Below are 13,522 nucleotides of genomic sequence, written 5' to 3'. Positions count from 1 at the left end.
CGTTAAAAAGTCATGCAAGTGCACCTGGCTGCATATCCGTATAACCGTTTGGTTACTGGAAAAAGAAACGACCGCAGTGGGTGCTGTTGGTTGGAGAGCCCGCTGACTGAACTTGTGAGGAGAGGAGCGAGAGAGAGAGAGTGAGACGGAGCTGTGCGCTCTCTTCCCGGCAGAGTGCGTCCCTCTCCACATGCGTACACACTCTCTCTCCCTCTCTCTCTCTCACACACACACTTACACACATTGGGGTCAATCTACTTCCAGGCAGCGGACTGGTTTGTCTCCCGCACCTCCCGAATACCGCACATGAGCAGTCTGACGGACGCGAAGAGCCCTTTCCTACCTGTGCACCTTAAGCGTGCGTCAAAGAAACTCTGCCGCTTTCTTTGTCTAGTTGTTTCCTCCGCGATTCTCTGCCCGGTGCTTTTGGATTACGGAGACTAAGAAGCGGCGAGGGCGCGTAACTCTCAGAATCATGGAATTATGGATAAAGTTGATGTTGTTGTACAGCTGCTGCTTTGGAGCAAGTGCAGACTTTGATGGCAGGTAATGGCACATGGTTCATTTTCCGCGACAGCGGATGCGTGTGTGTGAAATAACACTGATTTTGGTCAAGAGTCAGCTACACTTTGACCATCACAGTTCAATCCGAGATGGATTTTATAGTATTTATGATGGATGCCTCTGTTGCCTAAGAACTGCGCCTTTGGGTAAGGGAAGCACTTTGCTGGAGTGGTTGTAAACTCAATTTAGATCCGACTTATAATATGTTGCCCCTGTGAAATTCTGTGCGCTCAAGTGCGTGGTGAGGAGTGATTCGTGGTCTTGGCATCTGCGCTTTACGTTTTTCTCAGTCTGTTATCCTAACTTTTATTTCGATGAAAACAGTAATAATCCAAGTGCACGTAAAGCGTCTGCTTCTGCGCCTCGGAGCACACATTAGAGGCAGTGTTTGGTTCATGTGAGCAAAAAAAAAAATCACACCAAGCGATTCTTTTCTTGTGCAGATATCAGACTGATTATAAAGTGATGTGACAGCACTTCGCCCGGTGGTTCATGTTCAAACACGAAGCCGATAAAGTATGTGAAGACAGAGGCGTGGAGACGTGCCAGACCCCAAAGAATGCGTGTGTCCGAGATTTCGATCTGCCCATAGGTGCATCTGAGTTGAACATGATGGATGATGGCTGCTTTTTTCTTTTTGACAACCATGCACAATAAAACCACGCTGTAATTTAGATCTGATCCTGGCCCATTCCTTTGAAGCAAGTAGGCCTAATAAAAAAAAACATCTTTCCAAATTGTTTGAGATTAAGTTAGTGTATCAGCTGTGTTCATTGGCAGAACTCTCATTTGTTTTGACTAGGATTATTTGTTTAGGACTTTTAGAGGTAAGCAAATTCGAAACTATATGCCATCTCTTTATTGTGTGTCATATTGCAATGGATTTCTAGAGCTCAGAGTAAAACTGGACTGAAGTCCATCCAAACAGTGAGAGAGTTACAGAAACAGAGCCTACTGCCAAAATTCTTACATCTCCAACAGAGAATGCAGCCAAGTATTGTACTTTCTTTTTCCCCGTGTATCTCTGTCAGACAGGCTGAGCCCCACAGCTGAGTCCTCTCTCATGTTCAGCGTTCTTCAAATGAATGACAAACTTTGAAGATTAGGAAGGTAATTGTTATTGAAATAGTGTGCATGCATTTCAAAAAGCCCTTTCAGACTGACTGCCATTCCACCTGCTTGTTGATAGATTTTGACATCTGGAGGTATATTGCCTTTTTTCCTCCTCAGCTCTTTCAATTCAGTTTTCTGCTGTGTTGAAATGTACTTTAAAAGAAGTCATTTGGATATCAAAGGTTTCAGCAAGGAGTAAAAGTGTGTCTGTGTGAGAGCGAGAATGAAGGAGAGGGCAGAGAATGATTCAGAAAATTAGAGTTTAGCTTTTGCCAGCATGTGTTTTTGTTATACAGGACATTTTTTTTTCACCACAGCTAATATCTGTGTGACACGATGTGGTCTGATGAGATGTGTAGGGCTTTAACTTTTATTTCAAGCATTGCCTTTGTGTAATGATCATTTACTTTAACCTAGCAGCAGCATATTGTACATTATTAACATCCCTGCTGATGGAGTGGCTTGTCACCATGGCCATAATTTGCCAATTTTTATGGATATAAATTTGCCTGGGCCTGAGTCTCTGCTTCAATATTAATTCATTGAGAGAATATCCCCTGGGACCAAGCACAAGCAAAAAACCCATTTATTACCTAGTCTCCCTCAGTTATTGCCTTTTAGAGAGCGTTCCTAACAGGCTTATCCATCTACCCCTGAAGGGTCCTTCACGGGCATCATTGGCAAGATCATTTTGTTCTCCCATAGCTTTAGATAATATGCTTACCTGCAAACCTGTGGCTAAAAGCATTGTAGTGCTGTTGTTGCCACATTTTATTTCAACCAAGGACTCAAGGACAGCCGATTTCCTGTCATGTAGCACAGAAGACTTTGCCAAAACAAAAGGCAAAACACATACAGTAGAGGATATACTTCCCTAGTGATGTCACTAAACTGTTAAGTACAGCACAGCCAAGCAGCACATACCAGACCTACTCAGTAATAATCCAAAGTCGTGGACTGGTGCCAGGTTATGTTGGCGTTGTAATATCAGACCCACATTTGGGTCTTTGGGGTTTGAGAACGAGTGTGAAAACACTGTCAAAGTCACATTTTATGGGTAACAGGCCGTAGGTATTAAAAAATAATACATTTACAGTTCATTTCTCAGTGTTCAGTATGTGGCATACTTCATTTCAGTGCAGTGATGAAGGGTTTATCAACATCTTTATTAGAAGTCACAGAGAAGATTTAAAGTGTAACCCTGCCAAATGTTTTCTGCGAGTTCACTCCACCGACTGTGAGTTCAGTGTGGTCTTGCCTTTTGAGAAACATGCATTCACAAGTAGTGCACCTCACTTATCAAGACATATCAACTTTAATAAATTGCCAAGTTCCAATGGAAAGTGCAGCGTGAGCATGTAGCATTTCAGTTTATAACTAACATAACTGCCCTTCCTGCTCTTCATTTTCACTGAGCAAACAGGATGCTGAAGGAGTTTTGTATGTGGAACTCAGCTGAGAAGCTTAATATTATATTGAAAATTGTTGTGCTGTATGGAAAATTGAACCTATGCAGAAAACAACCACTGGCTCCCAGAACAATCAAAAACGTCCATTATACAAAGAAAGAGAGAGAATAGCAAGAGTTGCAGCAAGGTCTGATCCTTTTGTTGCTTGTTAGCAGAGACTGCTCCACAATGCACCCTGTGACCAGACACTTGTGCATTGTAATGCAATTCAACAGTTCTGTAATACTTACTAACAATTCGACATGAACTGCTGTTAATACTGTGTCACAGTTAATTCTGTGGTCATTTGTAAGGCTGTAGTCAGTGGTGTTGTGAGTCGCTGCCCATCTTTCACCGCACAACACTGCACCTAGACACGCTATGCTAGTCAGAACTTCAACTCTTATTTGTAACTAATTTCTTGTTTTGTCCAACCAAGAGTCCAGAACCTAAATATAGTCAATTTTCTGTCATATATGACAGAGAAAAGCAGCAAATCCTCACAACTGAGAAGCTGAAATCAGCAAATGTTTGTCACTTTTGCTTGAAAAATTACTAAAAATAATTAATCTACCAAAACAGTTGCAATTCGACTAACTGATTAATTGACTAATGGTTACAGCTCTAATGCCAGTATTTGCAAAATGTCTCAGTGCTCTTGTGCATCTTATGCTCCAAGTCTCGTTCCTATGTAGGTTAAAATTTAGTGTAACCAACTGTGGACAAAAGCGTCTGTCAGATGAATGTGATGTAAAGCATGTAAAATATTGCAGTGCATGAGAATGTAAGGTATGAGATTTTGCTCCACCGTATATGTGAGTGAGGGGGGAATCTTTTTAGACGATGCACTCCTATACGGCATCATTTAAATATATAGGCTAAATGACACAGGGTTGAGCCAACACACAACCTGCCACATTATAAACATTTTAGTAGTGTTTATTGTAGGATTACTGTATTGTATTGCATTGCATTACATCATACAGATGTTTTTAGTTTACTGGCCACTCATTAAATAACTGCCACCATGCCTTGATTTTATTTTTTTTTTTTAAATCTGTTAGGTTTAACAGGCTGGCTGATTTCTCACTTTATATCTTTGCTTAGGTCAATATCTCACATGGTGCTGTGTGTTTATGTATGCAGTCTTAGAAACCTGCATGTGCGTGGCAGGCAGGCGGTGCGTGCAGCTGAGGTGCTTCATTAAGACGGCAGACACCTTATGACTCCACAGACACAAGCCTTCAGCTGAGCTCTGCAGGTCTGAGCAAGTCTCTCACCCAAGATGCTACAAACGCAGCAATCAAACTCTATGGGCGTTTGTGAGAAAACTCCATTCAGCAGTCACGCTTTGCAGGCTTCAGTATGGGTTCATGGATGGATGATAGATTTATAGATTAAATTATCAACGCTCTGAATGAGAATTGTACCTTCATGATTCTGATTATCACGCTACACCCCACACTGCTCCCTGTGAGCAATGGACTGACTACTCTTCACTGTCAGGCAGGGAAGATGGGCCAGCTTTATATCTGTGGTAAAACAATGGAAGAGGGATGGGGTCCCCACTGTGGATATCAAGCTCTCAGGTTCTCCTGGAAGAACCTTGTCTGTGCTTGAGAGGTGTCACCCAGCATGCGTGAAGGTTGATAATTATCTGCTTGAGTTCCTTCAAGGCTTAGTGCAATTTAGGATCATTATTCAGAGCCTCGGGGTAATAAATACATGCATTATACTAACGTCCATTTGATACGTCAGCTCTCTGTTCAGAACAATATCACAGGGGATACTTCTGAAAAAGAAAGCTTCTCTTCTTTGTGCAGTGTCAAAGTAACTTCCACTGAGATTAGTCATAATTTTCAGGCCCTAAATGTTTTAAAAATTGAACTTTTTTTTATTGACATATTTGACAGTGCTGCAGTGTTGATGTGATGAAACAGCGATTTGATGAATTGCATTAAACCCACGGTTTTAAGTTCAGAGCGTGTTGCGGTGCACAAGCTGCAGGCGATATTCAGCATAAAGAGGACTGAGAGAAGCACTGAGAACATGAAACGTGATTCCATATTCGCTCTGTGTGTGTATGTGTGTAATTCTATATATGAATGTGTAGGAGAAAGCATTAGAGGAAAATATTTGATTCAATAATCCAGGACCTGTTGCATCTTATGAGGTTTCAGTTTCCTTTTTGCTCCCAATGTACCAAACCAACCTCCCAGACACCTTTCGCCCACCATCCACTGGGAGCCCGTAGGAGTTCAAACTCTGCTGCTTTGCTCTTAGTCTTCATAACATTATGTGCTCAGGGTCAAATGCCCTGGCCCTTCTGATCCTGACATGTTCAGAAAACTTGAAATATGTATCTATTTATTTTTGTTAAAATCCTCTGGGCAAAGAAAATAGCAGCTCTACCACGTTATTATATCCTGCTGCAGGAAAAAAAAACTCAAAATCTTAGATTTAATTGCCAAGATAAGCTATTGACTTTTTCTTCATTCCATCATAAGGCTGCCTGATCTGGCATGGTTTGCATTTTGATAATTTTACATCTCAATGACCTCCACATCTTTTGGGTATACAAAGAAATAAGGCTGTAATCAACAGTTATTTCCAGTACTGTTCAATGTGCCTTTTAATTTCTCAAGTAATCGTTTCAGTTTACAAGCTGTCAAAAAATAGGGATACACTTCCCAAAGCCCAGCTTAATGTGTTGCTGCATTAAACCAAGTGTCCAAAAACCAAACATGATCAGTTCTTAGGGGACCAAGAAAAATTGAAAATAAACCCATATGAACCATAGGAACCAGTGAATTTTGGGTTCTTTGGCTTAAAAAAATTACAACAATTGATCGACTGTATAAAAAAGAGTTGATTAATTTTCTGTCATTCGGCTAGTTGACAATGGACAAAATAATGGGAATAAAAATGAGAAGCGTTCCATCACATAACTTTCAATTACCCAAGTCAAACAAGATGACTGCTTTGGCAAGTGATATGAAGTTGAAGCTAATTAGCTGCATACACTGTGTCTCTAAACAACATCTGGCAATCAGCGCTGTTAGATGTGTTTTTCAAAGCAACTTGTGGAATCTGAAAGACTTCAAGGGGCTGAAAGAGAAGGGGTGGCAGAACAGCGATAGTGTTAGTCACACAATTTGCCATTTTTTCATTTATGTTGCACACAGAAAAAAAAAATCTATTTCTAGATGAAGAGATAAAAGAAGATTGGCTCTAAGCACTGCTAAATCACTGTCAGAGAAACTGCTACAGAGGTAGGTTAATATATCTGTGACAGAGATCCTGGTATTAATGACTGGTCTGTCATATGAGAAGAGCTTTTATTCAAGGCCATTATAGAGAGTATGTAAAAAAGACAAAACTTGGACTTACAACCGTCCTTGTACAGATGGAGCTCTGTCCGAAGTTTAAATATCTGTTTAACTCTTACCATCTTTTGGAAACTCTTAATTGTGATGGTGTTATCTGCAGTTTCATGGGAAGCTTTCTGCTTGGAGTGTGGTGATTATTTTGTAAAGTCATATATCTTCAAAAGAATATGATGCCATTAGGCTGAGCAGGAGCAGGTGCGCCCATAGCAGCGCATTCCCACATGATGCCTCCACATTCTAAGGTGATAATTACCTTATGCACACTGGTGAATAAATTCAAGAGTGTGTACAAGAACATCAGGATGAAATCAGCTTCTAGTCACCAGATTTAAATGTCACTAAAATGTCACAGGAGGTTGTGAGATGTTCTTGAAGGAGTCACCATTCTTCAAATGAAGTGATTTTTGCCACATGCTGAGAGGTTTTTGTTTTGTTTTATGTAACAGGTGTACAGTATGGAGGGACAGCGGGTTGCTGTGTGTGTGTCGGGGGCGGCGGGGATAGTAGAGATATTAGCGTCTACACTACTGGCTACTGTCCAGACCTCTCCTTTTCCTCTTCCTCTCTACTTTTCCTTTTCCTTTCCTTTCCTTTCCCTTCCTTTCTTTTCCTTTCTTTTCCTTTCCTTTCCTTTCCTTTCCTGTCTTTTCCTCTTGTGTGTGCTTGGAATTTCTTCCTGCTTGACTGCCTTCCTGCTTGCCAGGCAGCAGACAAACATTTTCCCTGGATCTGCCACTCTCACTTAGCATCCATCTGGTTTTTTTCCAGAGAGGTGATTGGCAGCAGGGGCAAGCATTAGCATTTCCTCATCTTGGCATAGAGACACTAACTAGGCAGGGAAAGCGGCATAGGATGTGCCTTGAATACTGAGCAACAACCTCACTCTCTCATTGAGGCACAAAAGAAGGCATCTTTTGTGTAAGGGGAGTATGTCAAGAGAACTTCTCCTTTGTTTTCTAACAGGATTACAGTGTTTCCAGCACCTCTGTGCAACTTAAAACCTGCATAGTCAGTTCAGGTCAATCATATATTGGATTTAGTCAATGATCTCCTCAAAACTCTCATGTACTCAAGACCTCTTACCATGATAATGGAAGAGTAGTTCTCAGCGCTTAAGGAGATAGATAGTTCCCTTTATTGTATGGTAGGAAAACTCGCTCGCTTGGTCTGCCCTCGCTTCAAATTCATTTTTTATTTGCAAGGTTTTAGGCAGCATCTCAGAGCCAGGCTCTCAAAGTATGCGGCTAGGATTTTCATCAGTATCCTTAAATGGACTCATTCCTTCACCCTTTTCTCTCCATAAATATGTGGTGAGCCTTGGTACAGATAAAAAGGTAATCCACATGCACTGTCTGCCAAGAAGCTATTTCTTGCTCTGAGCAGAATAGAACATGGTGTAACAAAAACATCCGGCTGTAATTTCTCTTAGAGGAATTGCTATGTTCGAGAAATAACCTATATCTGTATAAAAACGAAGACCTATCTGTTCTCTCCATAGCAGGGATGATATTATCTTCCACTGTCATGAAATTGTCTGGTGCGTTAATCATATGAAAGAGCAACACATACTCTGATGTGTTGATGTAATAAATGGAGATAGAAAACATACTGTATTTTCAAGGGCACCAGGCAGTGCACGGCTTCTAATCTGTTTCACAAGCCTTATAATGAGCACAGCCGTGATGTGGTCTACTCAGATTTGAGTGTCAGTGTTGCACTGATGCACACTGAAGGCTAAATTCAAATCGGGTCTGGCAGGCTTTCAACACAGGTCTCCAGTTTGACATCACATGAACCAACGCGATCTGATGTGCTATCAGTGTTATTTCTTATGTGTGTAAGGCAACGATAAAAGCTGTAATGGGAATTTTTCACTATTTTCTGACAATTAATATAGAAATATCACTGCTGTATTGCTTCTATTCCTTGAGAGGTGCAATTTTGGGTTTTTTTTGTCTTGCATGCTCAAGTACATATGACAGAATTTGGGCCCTTATGTACTGAAAAGCTACTATATAATAAAAAACATCCACAGAGATTAATCAAGTCAAGTCAGTTTTAGATGCCATCCTCTATCCGCAGCCTCTTAATTCACACAAGAAAAAACTACCCCCCCCCCCCCCCCCCCCCAAAACCTTTTAACAGGTAAAAAAGAAAGGAATTTGTTCTTTTACATAAAAAAAGAAAATATTCCCTGGTTATACTTATGCTAATCTTTTCTCTCTATAGCAGCAAAATTAAATGAATGATGTAAAAACTTTGAAGCCTGTCTCCAAACAACATTGAAGAGACCCCTGCTTTTCATTAAGACATTTTAATTGTCAGCAAACTAATTATGTCATCCCCTCACAGGTGGCCGCGGCAGATGGCCTCATCCAATGGCCTGTGTCGATACGGCGCCAGGGTGGACTGCTGCTGGGGATGGACGCGCCGCTCCTGGGGTCACTGCCAGCGTGAGTGCCACCATGCCTGCTGCTGGTGCTGGGGGCAAACAGGGCTAACAAGGTTGCGAGGTTTCAAGCTGGGGTCAGAGATGCTATTAGACAGAGGAAATGCTGTAACACTACCGCAGTCACTAAAGTCTTGGGGAAGCACACACATACACGTACATGCACGTTATCACAACAGAAACACATACAACTAATGGAGCATCACACCTGGGACAATCTTTGAGTAAAGACTGATGGTAATGGCTGGTTGAATGGGGGACGGGCTGACATTTATGTTCACACGGCGGGTGGCCATAATGAGGGAGTGACTGTGGCTGCAGGTGGACACATTCAAGGGTAGAGATGAGATTGATTATAGATTACGGCTCTGCAAAAACAATCCAGCTAACACTGCCAGAACAAGTAAAACAGCAACAGTGGTGTGCACACAATCCGTGGTGTTGTCAGGTGTACATACCTCGACTCGTATTTATATTCAACCACGCCACTTAGAGGATTCGGAGGATGTGTCCTGTCATTACTTCTTATAGTATCACAGCACCACACGCCTGTGACAGATGAACTGTATGAAATATTAACACGTCACATTTTCGACATATTCACATTGTGTAAAGATCCTCTGCTCTCCTGTAATGCTACCCGGGGAGGTGTGAATAAACTAACTTGGCCAGTTGCCTCACAAATGCCACATCCCCTGCATGGCTTGGTGCCTGTGATGGTATAGCTGCTGCTTTGCTGTGGAGGTTTAATCAAGAAGGGGGAATTGCACAAATAGGCCTTTTCCACTGCAGGAACGTAGCAACCTGCAACTTGAAGGAATAGTTGAACATTTTGGGAAATATTATTTGTTTGCTTGCCAAGAGTTATGTGAGAAAGTCAATACCACTATTTATCTGTTAAACATGAAGCTACAGCCAGCAGCCAATTGGATTAGCATAAAGGGTGTAAACAAGAGGAAACAGGTAGCCTGGCTCTGTTCAAAGGTAAGAATTTAAAGCTCATGCTATGTTAGGGAGTATGTTTTCTATCTCCATGAGTGAGCTTTCAAAATGTCTGGACAGAACCAGATCAGCCGTATTCCCCTGTTTCCAATATTTACTGTATGTGAAGCTTAGCTAATCAGCTGTTAGAGGTAGCCTCATAGTTTGTAGACAGATACGTGACTGGTATTGATCTTCTCATCTTATTCTCAGGAAAAAAGCAAATAAGCATGTTTCCTCAAATGTCAGACTACTGATTGTGCTCTTGTTTCCACTTTTCCTGAAACTACATTTTAAAACTAATCAGGAGGCGATGCCAAATTCAAATTCAAGTTCCAGGTACTCAGTTCTCAGCGGAGTGCGGGGAGAACTGTTGATCATGATCAGCAGTAGCTTTCTAGCTTTCTGCTTTCTCATGCTTTCCACTCTCTTTTGGAAGATTTTCCATCTTTGTTGATGTATTCATGTGAAAGAAAATCAACACCGAGATGAGCACCTCTTCCTGCGTTGATTTCTGTCACACAGCTGCACTCAGCCACCAAATGGCGCATAGAAAATGACATCTGTCCCCCTTTTAATGGCATAGGAGTTCAAAACAGTGTCTCCTTTTCAATGTCCAAAGCATCCCGCTTTGTAAAACACAGTGGAAGCAAAAGGCACAATGTAGCACCAAAGTCTTACAAGTTCTTAACTGTTCAGGCTATTGGACACTCCAGGTTACAGATTGTTAAGGTCCTGTGGTGGAAAAGACCTAAACTCTGCATGTTGGCTCTGGCCACATGTTACAGCTTGTTAAAATAATGTTTATTAATCCACTCATTTTGTGTGTTTCCATGACCAGTTTTTGATTTATGTTTTTACCTGTTGAAGCTCATTGTGCTATGCTTTAACTGACAGTTGTTTAACTCATTGTATTTTATATATTTTCTGTATGAAAATATGTCACACACTGACTGCTTGTTGGGTCCAAAGGTCTGTATCTAAAAGGCTGCTGTGCCTAATTTGCTGGGTGTGGCAGCTATTTTTTTTACTCCAATTTAATTTCTTTTTTTGTTCTGGAGAATACAAACAGTATTACTTGAGTTTGTGGCCCCAGTTTTTTTTTTTTTTTTTTTTTTTTTTTACTTCTTGTTGCTTAGCCAGATTAACCTAAGGTCTGTGCAAGGCAAATCTCATTTTTATCCACCTCTCGCTTCATGTCTGTTAGAAACAAAATATGATAATTTTATTCTTGCATAAACACTTAGAGTCAGAAAAACAAGTTATGCTAATGATTTATGGGAGAAATCTAGCCTGGTAGCTTGAGGGGGGTTGATTTCATGATTGGAAATGAGTTTTTTTTTTTTTTTTTTTTGCAGTAGTTGGCCTTAAAAAAAAAAAAAAACTCATACCTTTTCACAAGGCCTTGACACTTGAACTACATAATCTGAGCTGGAATGATTTAGGCGAAAGTGTCAGTGTTTTACTCAGACAGCTCAATTGTATCATTTGATACTGTTTGTTTGAACATGGGGCCAGATTCAGCAGTAATCCTGGCAGGAGTCAGCCATCTCAAAGCCCAATACCTCCCAGTGCATCTGTACTGGGCTGTCTGCCTTGACAGCTTCCCATGTTTAGAAAATTCAAGGTGGAATAGATGTAAGTTTTGGACAAGGACGAAATAGATGAAGATGACTTAATTATCACAGAAGCTTAGATTATGGGACAAGACATGATTCATGTGCTTATATTTAACCCACTTAAAACACAGACATTAATGAAAACAGCCACAGCACATACCGTAGCCTAGTTACAATTCCACAAAACAATTGTTGTTTTGCCCTCAGAATTCAAGAGTAATAATACATCATAGTTGGCATTTGTTTAACAATAAATTAAGCACAGTAGTGTTAAAAAAAAAAAAAAAGTTGACCACCCAAAAAGCAGTGTGTGAACATATTTTCTTTGTTGTTCTGGAGTCGCACACGTTCCATGTTGAAACAAAGATATCAGTTAATTTTGAGTTGAACCGCCATATCAGGCTGCTGCTTTTGCTTGCTTTTCCAACAAAACCATATCTGTTCTGTGTGTTAAATCACTCAGTGAGTGCTCGCCTTAATGCTTCTAAATGCTCCTGACTGGGTTCGCAGCTCAAATCCATTCACTTGAGACTACAATCAGTATTCCATCAAGCCAGTAAGGTGCTGATTTAAACCTTAGAGGAGAGAGGTGGACGGTTTAGGAAAGACAGGAATTGTAATCATGGGTGTGTGTGCGTGTGTGTGTGTGTCTCGTGTGTGAGTGGATGCAGTCATCACAGATTTCAGGTCTTGGTAAGTTTTGTGGCAAACAGATTGGATCGGAGTTATCGGATTGTGGCTTTCTCAGCTATGGAGCTCAGCGATAGGTTTGTGCTACTTCTCTCAAAGAATGAGAAATGGATCAACCTTGACTTTTTTTCTTTTTTTTTTTAAAAGCTCCCAGAACCAAAAGAGCAAGGGGAAGAGGAAAGAAAGAAGTTTAAGTTGGAGAAAGTAGAAATCCTGAGGTGTAAGGAAAATGGTTTAGAGGTAAAGAGTTAGAGATGATTGCTACCGGAGTGGGAAAGAGGGAGACAAGTGAGAAAATCAGGCAGATGGAGAAAGAGAGAGAGGAGCTTTAGATTTATAGTAGACAGAGACTCCACTTATAATGTTCTGACAGGCCATCAGGCAGATAGAGCCACACTTGAATCTACTTATTCTAACCAGCTGCCATCATGAACATTTTACCACCACTGTGAGCATTTGAAGATTTGTTCAGCATTTACATTCCTAAGTGCTTTTCCAGTGAAATACAGTTTACAGCAATCATACTAAAATACTTTTCATTTCTCCTGCCCTTGATGAGGATGAAAAACTGTCTAATCAACAAGTTGATACCACTAGCCTTAATGTCTAATAGTCCACTCAGTCAGTCATAGTCAGAGCTTTGATCGTTTATTACATTTGATGTCAGGTCACAGCACATCTGTGAGGTTGTAAACAGACCAACTTCAATTTGAAGCTAATTTGATCCATATTAGATGTTTTGAAAAGCTTTTGCTTCAGAAATCAACAGTCTTTCCCTAACCTTAGCCAAGTGATTTAGTAACCTCAACACACAGTTTATTTGCTATGAGCATCATCTTTCCCTTGCATTAGTCATATCATACCTGCCATGCACCGATAGTGTGGAAAGGAATATCTTTAAAAGAATAATCCAGTGATTTATCTTTATCTTCCGTTAAATCAAATCAGCAGCCTCGAGACATCCTCACTTTTAGCCCCTTGCATGAGTCACCCGCTGGATCCTACACTTCCCATAACACAACTTGAAAAACGGTTTCTATGTTTGGCTGAGGTGGAAAAGTTGGTGCATCGACCATCAACTGAGGTTTCCACTCCACAAAAACAGAGGTAGACAAAAACTTTGGAGGTCTGCATGGAGCGATAAGGAAACTGTAACGTTCGTCAAACCTCACCGATTCAGGTTTCAGCTCTTTTAGTGATGTCATCTAGTTGAACCCTCTCCCTCTGGTTTAAATGGTACCCAACTGAAAAATTAGTGCCACCAGCTGT

At 40.9% G+C, this 13,522-nt stretch overlaps 1 protein-coding gene across 6 annotated transcripts in view; it reads left to right on the top strand.

The window, feature by feature from the left end:
• Window positions 1-237: 237 nt before the first annotated feature.
• npnta (nephronectin a) overlaps window positions 238-13,522 on the top strand; it is a 48,168-nt gene continuing 34,883 nt past the window's right edge. For all 6 annotated transcript variants that reach the window (XM_041037204.1, XM_041037202.1, XM_041037201.1 and 3 more), the window contains exons 1-2: window positions 238-546; window positions 8,867-8,967. In XM_041037204.1, the coding sequence (XP_040893138.1) occupies window positions 476-546; window positions 8,867-8,967 (172 nt within the window). In that variant the 5' untranslated portion in view covers window positions 238-475. The remainder of the gene's footprint in view (window positions 547-8,866; window positions 8,968-13,522) is intronic.

The sequence above is a fragment of the Toxotes jaculatrix genome, chromosome 4, assembly GCF_017976425.1.
Source record: "Toxotes jaculatrix isolate fToxJac2 chromosome 4, fToxJac2.pri, whole genome shotgun sequence".
Classification (NCBI taxonomy): Eukaryota; Metazoa; Chordata; class Actinopteri; family Toxotidae; genus Toxotes; species Toxotes jaculatrix.
Note: the sequence above shows the minus strand (reverse complement) of the source record. Positions and strands in the feature narration are given on the sequence as shown.